At 48.4% G+C, this 7,942-nt stretch overlaps 1 protein-coding gene across 1 annotated transcript in view; it reads left to right on the top strand.

Annotated features, from left to right (window-relative positions):
* The first annotated feature begins 2,354 nt into the window (after positions 1 to 2,354).
* Positions 2,355 to 7,942, top strand: part of LOC100692491 (atrial natriuretic peptide receptor 1) — a 79,901-nt gene continuing 74,313 nt past the window's right edge. The window contains 2 exon segments of the mRNA XM_019364814.2: positions 2,355 to 2,518; positions 3,713 to 4,503. Of these exon segments, the coding sequence (XP_019220359.1) occupies positions 3,768 to 4,503 (736 nt within the window). The 5' untranslated portion in view covers positions 2,355 to 2,518; positions 3,713 to 3,767.

Below are 7,942 nucleotides of genomic sequence, written 5' to 3'. Positions count from 1 at the left end.
CTTCCCTTCATTGGCTTCCTGTTTAATCCAGAATTGAATTCAAAATCCTGCTCCTCACATACAAGGTCTTAAATAATCAGGCCCCATCTTATCTTAATGACCTTGTAGTACCATATCACCCTATTAGAGCACTTCGCTCTCACACTGCAGGCCTACTTGTTGTTCCTAGAGTATTTAAAAGTAGAATGGGAGGCAGAGCCTTCAGTTTTCAGGCCCCTCTTCTGTGGAACCAGCTTCCAGTTTGGATTCAGGAGACAGACACTATCTCTACTTTCAAGATTAGGCTTCAAACTTTCCTTTTTGCTAAAGCATATAGTTAGGGCTGGACCAGGTGACCCTGAATCCTCCCTTAGTTATGCTGCAACAGGTGTAGGCTGAGGCAGTGGTGAATCCAGAGACCACAAGGACAGTACGATAAGTTAACCATAGAACTTAGTACAGTGAGTAAAGATGGCCTGTTACTAACATAAGTTAGCTGACAAACTGGCGAAGAAGAGATGTGGACACTGGTCTTAAAGACTACCTGTAGACTACCAGGACTTTCCACAGGTGAGTGTGGGAGGTGCACTGATGATTGCTCCACCCAGGGGAGGAAACAGAGACATCATGTAAAAACACTGGTGACTCAGCTGAACCATGACAGCGAGGAGATCAGAGGTCTCTCAGAGCGTTCACACACACTTTTATTTTGACATCACAGGTGTCTGTTTGAGCTGATGACTGTGCTTCATCGATGGAACTACATGGCATCCACAGCGTCCACAGCAGCATACCACCTGCTCCTCGCTGACGTTCTTCTATTTTTAGCTCTTTATCCCGAGGATCATCCAATCATCTTCTCTCTAAAATAAGTGTTATGAACACCTATCTGCGTGCGTCTTCACGACGGGTTCTCTTCATCACTGACAACACTGACCGTCTTCTGGGTGCTGCTTCCAGATGTTGTCCAGTTAGATGAATGTGGACTTAAAGGGACGGTGTCCTTGAATATTTTATTTGAACTGAAGGCAAAACCTTTATTAGCTCACATGCACGCTGACATTACAATCCACATAAAAACAGTTGGAGACATGAAAACAATAAGAGGAAATCCATCAGGAAGGCATCAGCAGAGAGCGAAACAACACACCAAACATGTTGGTTGTGAGCCATCAGCAGCAGGGATCATGAAGCTGTTTTCCCACTTTCAATGTTAATGTGGTGATTTTAAGGAAGTAATGAGCTCATGCAGCGAGCAGCGTGATCTGTGGTTAAACAGAAGATAAGATCTGTAAAGAAATAAATCTTTTTCAGAGACACTCTGATCTCAAAGGAGAAGCACCAGATGACGTCACCACCAATAAAAAAAGCTGAACACATTAACCCTAACCCAGAGGTCCAGTTCTACAGCCAGCTGTTCTGTCCATGTGGACGTTGTGGAGTACTATAAGTACTAGTCTAAATCTTAATTAATAAATAATTAATAAATCTTAATTGCCCCATGGGGATAAATAAAGTCTTTCTGATTCTGAAATACCTCAGAGTACACATAGACAACAAACTGCACTGGGTTAAAAACAGCACTGCTCTACAGGAAGGGCCAGAGTCATCGTGAGGTCCTTCAACATCTGTCGGACAATGCTCGGGATTTTCTGTGAGTCTGTTGTGGTCAGTGCTATCCTCTGTGCTGTTGCATGCTGGGACAGCAGGCTGAGGGTAGCAGACGCCAACAGACTAAATAAACTGATCACAAGGCCAGTAATACTGTGGGGACGGAGCTGGACTCCTTTAGGGTGGTGTCTGAGAGGCGGATGTTGTCCAAGATAATGATGATGCTGGATAATATATCCCACCCACTCCATAACGTGCTGGCCAGTCACAGGAGCACGCTCAGTTAGAGACTGAGATTACCCATAATGCACCACTGAACGACACAGGAGGTCATTCCTGCCTGTGGAAATCTCTGTACAGCTCCATTGAATGCACAGCACACGGTGAAATAAAGTTTCACAGGTTAGAGTTAAATGTCAATCATATATATTTCACCTCTGTAATATTCTGGATGTTTATAATTGAGCCGTTAGAGCAATTTCTTATGTTTGTAACTTTATAAAATATTATTTCACTGGTTCAGCCTGTTGCTCTTATTGTCTTGGAGCGACTGTAAACACGTCATTTCCTCAGGGGTTAATAAAGTGTTCTGATTCTGATAACATGGGCGTCTGTGGGGACTGACGCTCTGCTGCCTCTGCTGGACACCAGAGGAACTGCAGGCGTGGAGCTGATTTCCAGCCACCAGAGGGCGCAGTGACAGTGCCGCTGGGCTGTAGTATTGTTTGCCTCTGCTGTGCAGCGCTGGTTCCTCCCCCCGCTCCTCCCCGGCTCTCCGCCCTGCAGGCTGTGATCGGTCCGGCTGCTCCGCCGCTGTGTGGCAGTGGGAGCTGAGTGGGCTCGGGCTGACACTCCGAAGGGCTCGTGCCTGTGACCTGAGCGGACTTGGAGGATTTAAAGCTGATCTGCGCACGTCAACGCGCTGAATGTAAGTGTGCTGAAGTTCGTGTTTTTATCTCTGAAAGTGTTTTTACAGCGTTAAAGTTTGGAGACACACTTTTCCTCCGGGGGGGCAAAGTTCAGGCAGCTGTCCGTCCCCGTCCCGAGGACGGACAGCTGCGGTCCGCGGGCGCAGATGCTTTCAGGCACGGCGGGTATGGAAGCCCGTTAGTGCCAACGTGCCGCAGGTGATCCCGTGTGCACGCGGTCACAGCTGCAGGATGAACAACTGGCGACCATGTCGTGGCAGAGTGGCACCTCTGAGCCTGTCTCTGTGCTGAAAGCTGCACTGGGAGACGTGCACGAACCCATCACCCACCTCCACCCACCATCATCCACAGTGTGTGTGAGGCTCTGAGCTGCTTCTCAGCTCCACGTTCAGGTTGTTTTGGGGGCCGCTCAGGAGGTTCAGCGTACACTGATCAGAAGGTTGGTGGTTCGAAACCTGGCTGCCCCAGACTGCATGCCCAACATCAATGTGCAAGATACTGACCCCGAGTTACCCTCTGGTGTGTGTGTGTGTGTGAACGAGGCGTGATGAGGAGTGTTTCAGCGGACGGTCTGTCACCTGTATATTTGCCCATGTCCCCCTCGTTCACTCAGCTGAGCAGCTGTTGCTCTCAGTCCCTAAATCACGGCTGAAACTTAGAGGAGAGCGAGTCCTCTGCTGTGGCCCCGAAGCTTCCTCTTCACATTAGGCGTCTACGTCAGTGCTGGTTAAAAACTCATTTTTATTCTTTGGCGTTTGACTCAGTGAGTAACTGACTCTGTTATTGTTATTTATTTATTTAGTATTCTTATTTATTTATTATATTTCTGCTGGTCAGTCATGTGTTGTTTTTAAAGTGCTGTATAAATAAATTATGGTATGGAGCTTCAATGGCGGTCTCACTTTAGCACAGGTAGGTCTGGCGCTCATGAAGCGAGGCCTTCCGACGGCGCGTATTTGTCTGACATCACGGCGATGTCATCTTGTTTGTTTAGAGGGCGGAGGGTCTTCCAGGAAAGCTTCGGGGAGTTTATCCCCCCGCCTCGGCGAGGCCTTTAAGGACTGACGGAGCAGATTGTTGGAGTGAGGCAAGGCGTGACGGCAGCTCGCGCTGTGCTCAGCATGTGATTAGGCTTTGCTTACAGCAAGCTTCACACCTCAGGTCTGTCTAATGCCTCTGTTGTGTCTCTGCAGCTTGCGGCGCTCGGTTATCCAGCTGCGGTGGACGTGGACCACCTGTGGGCGGAGGATGGCCCGCTGGAAGGAAGGTGCCGCCCTCCTGCTGGCTCTGCCGGTTCTGTTCAGCCTGCGGCCGGAGGCCCGAACTCACGGCCCGGGACAAACCCAGCGGGACCACGAACGCCTCCAGAACATTACACTGGCTGTCATTTTACCAGAGAACAACACCAGATACCCGTGGGCGTGGCCTCGCATCGGCCCTGCCGTGGACCGGGCCATCAGAGACATAAACGCCGACCCCACACTCCTCCCCAACCACCACCTCATCTACTTCTTCAAGAACAGCCAGGACAAGGACGGGATGTGCTCCGAGTCCGTCGCCCCGCTCATGGCGGTGGACCTCAAACTCGCCTACAACCCGTGGGCGTTCATTGGGCCCGGCTGCTCCTACAGCTCCTCCCCCGTCGGCCTCTTCACCACCCACTGGGGCGTCCCCATGGTGACGGCAGGTGCCCCGGCCGTGGCGTTTTCCAGCGGAACGTACCTGTCCATCACCAACACGGGGCCCACCCACAAGAAGCTGGGGCGGTTCGCGGTGCGGATCTGTGAGCACTTTGGGTGGCGGGAACAGGTGATGGTCGTCTTCAGCGACGACAAGAAGGACGACCGGCCGTGCTACTTCGCCATCGAGGGTCTGTACATGGAGCTGAGCAACATCAACATCAGCGTCGAGGAAAGTGTGTTCATTGAGGACAAGTCCGTGATCTACTCCCAGATCCTCTCCAAAATCCAGGATAACGGGCGAGGTGAGTCCGTGACCGGCCGCCAAATAAACGTGCTTCCTGCCAGATACACAAAGTGACGCCCCCTTCATGACACCTGTACGTTAAGGTCATCTTAATCAAATCAGAGTTTTAACTAAAACTGAATGTGAACAAACACGCAGACGCTTGATCATTTGAAAGCAAATCAGAGAGCTGCTCGCGCATTTTCAGCACGTGGCAAGCTGTGGTGGCGAGCTTCGTCTTTCATTCTCGCAACTGACGTCATGTGACGTACACACCACGCTGTTTTCCTCGCAGCAAAAACTATCCAGAAATCAGCTTTCTCCAGAGCGCTCAACGTCTCATGTTAGTCCAGAAAAACCAGCAGACATCAGGTAGATCGCACTGCTCTGTCCAATCAGAAACATTTATCTGTGCACAGGATCACTCTGCTGCTACACACAAACACACACACATGAACACACACACGTCGGGTATTCATAACTTGTAGCGACATCTAACTGACATAACGCCGTTTACCCCGAACCATAACCTTAACCCTGTCACTAAAACCACAGTGTCAGTCTCTAAGATGCTTCAAACTCGTAGGGACGGGTCCCCACAAAGATATGAATACATGTTTACACTAGAGATGGACCGATCCGATATTACGTATCGGTATCGGTCCGATACTGACCTAAATTACTGGATCGGATATCGGAGAGAAATAAAAAATGTAATCCGATCCATTAAATATCAAAAAAGCACCTCACAAAACTTGCAACACGGCGTAACTCGGCTCATAACCGTAGCACGTTGCAGCAGTATGCGTCACGTGATAGAGCAGCTGTGTGTATTTGTAGCCTCGCTACCAAACCAGCATTTCATCTCCGAGGAAGTTATCCCAGAGAGAAGTAAAGCAAGTGTGTAAGTTCATCTCTGAATGTTTGTAAAGCGTTCCCACGTTAAGCTTAACAACCGATATATGGAGCGACTGCCTCTCTCTCCCTCCCTCTCCTGCTGCTACTTCAATCATGAAACTGATCAATGATCAGCTGATCGGCTTTTCTGTCGCGAGTCCGTCTCTCTTCTTTGTTTTTGGCCCACTTTGCACCAGAAAGAGGAAACCAGCGGCTGAACAACAGCAGCACGTTTAAGCTTGATAAGCTGTTGTTAGAATGTATTTAATATTACTTTCTACACCAGGATCCTTTTCTACGTAGCTGACGGCTGGTAACTGTGCAGGGGCGGATCTAGCAAAGTGTAGCCAGGGGGGCCGATAGGGCATGAACAGGGAAAAGGGGGCACAAAGACATACTTTTCTTTCTTATTCTCATTTAAAATGTCTCGCTTTTAATAAATAATTATCTGAATCTTACACCCAAAGTTTTAATCTGATGTAAAATGTATAGAAGTCCATTACTGTATATAGTAACTGTTAAGTCTAATATACCCTAGTAAGCTATAGTACTTTTTCCTTTGGGAAGGTACCATCTGTGCAGTCTGCAATTCTGTTGAAGAAAGATGTTGAATCTATTTAATTATTCTTGAAAAATAATTGATTTCTGTGCATTTTTTTTCACCCTGCATCAAATTAAAGTTGATTACATCAATTAAGCATCATGAGGTGGAGGGTGGGGGGTGGTTCCCTATTTTTTTTTTTTGCTGGGAGTTTGCAACCCTATTAGTTAGGTTGCTTAATATTTGATTGATTGATTAATTGATCATACTTTATTCATCCCGAGGGATAGGGTTAGGTTACTTCTGCTAAGTACGCTTTAAAATACCAGAATAGGGAGGATGGAGCAGGTTTCAGTTTATTAGATTGATCAGTGTTGCTGAACTATGAAATATTTTGGGTGCAGTGTATTTTTTACATACAGGTATAACAGAATAGCTTTAGTGTTGTTGTTTATTTAAACTTGAGTATGAACTTATACAAAATGCAGCAAGATATTAAAAAACAGTTTTATTGATTAAAAAACACACTATATCGGATTCATATCAGTATCGGCAGATATCCAAATTTATGATATCGGTATCGGTATCGGACATAAAAAAGTGGTATCGTGCCATCTCTAGTTTACACACACACACAGAGAAACAGATCCTGGCCTGATCAGGCGTCCTCATCCTCCCCCTCCCTCTCCTCTCCTCCTGTTCCCCCTACTCCTCCTCCTCCTCCCCGTCCTCCTCCCTCTCCTCCCTCCTCCTCCTCTCCCCCACTCCTCCTCCCCCTCCTCCTCCTCTGCAGCAGAGCCAGTAACTTGAGCTGAATCGATCGCTGTGGCAGGTTTGTCAGAGGAGCTGCAGACACACACCTGTCGTTAAGTCTGTTCCTGTGGTGTGTGTGTCAGGACAGTCAGACCTGCGTTCAGGTTTAATGCCAGCGCCCTCAGAGTCTATACAGAAGGATTCTGATTTTGTACTGCAGTAAAGAGTCATTCTGCAATGTAGATACACTTACAGCAGCTGGCAGTACGGATGCTGGTGCTCAAAGTTGTGTTTCAGTAAGCTGCATGTGTGGATGATTTAATGGCTTTGATCAGATTCTCTTTAGCCTCTGAAATCCCGCATTAACCAAAGGCCTTTTATTTTGAAAAACCGCTACAGCTTGTAGCCGTAGACCCACATCTGGCTGTTTTTTCTTCGTGATGCTCTAACCCAGGTGTCGTGTCCCAGTCGTCCCCTGCAGATACACCTCCAGAAGAACTCCTGCACTCGGAGCTTCGGCCCATTCTCCAGCTGAGATCTGTGAGCTGAGATCCTGGCCTCAACGGGCTGAGGTGCAAACGTGCGGGCAGTAAGACGAGCTGCCTCCAGGCCCTGATTTTTCAGGGTTTTAGTCATGCACAAAGCGCTCTAACCTTCCCGCATCACTCGCTGTCTTTGATTGTCTTTTTATCATTTCTGCTGTCAAACTATAACAGCATAGTTTCTCCAGTACGAAGCGAGGCTGTTGGCACACAGAGCAGGAGCAGGAGGAAAGGCTGGGACTCGTGTGTGATGGATAATTCAGAGAGGCTGGGAGTTTGTGGGAGTGAAAGTCTGTGGGGTGAGCTGAGGACCTGAGACGTGGAGCCCTTGGCTAGGCCACAGTTTAGCGATGGAGTCATAAATCGAGCGTCCTCTATCTGTGGAGGTGTATCAGTGTGTAAACCCGCCGAGAGCTCGAACAAACAGCCGCAGACAGCTTCCCTCTCCGGTTCCCACAGAGCCAGCAAACCTCCCAACAGCACATTCATTAACAGAGGTCACAACCTGCCGCCTTATAAGGCCGCCGTGGACGCCTATCAGATCTGTAGGTATTTCCTGCCAAACACACTGAGGCTAATTTTACCTTGTGTCTGCCTTTTGTCTCCTTAATCAAACACTATGAGACGGAGTGAGACAAGCTGCTCTGAGTACAGCTCCGACTCTTTATTAGGAACGGCGTCAGACAGCACCGAATCAGCCTCAGAGGTGTGTGAGTTGCAGATGA

Source organism: Oreochromis niloticus, linkage group LG11 (assembly GCF_001858045.2).
Source record: "Oreochromis niloticus isolate F11D_XX linkage group LG11, O_niloticus_UMD_NMBU, whole genome shotgun sequence".
Classification (NCBI taxonomy): domain Eukaryota; kingdom Metazoa; phylum Chordata; class Actinopteri; order Cichliformes; family Cichlidae; genus Oreochromis; species Oreochromis niloticus.
This window is presented reverse-complemented; position numbering and strand designations above follow the sequence as displayed.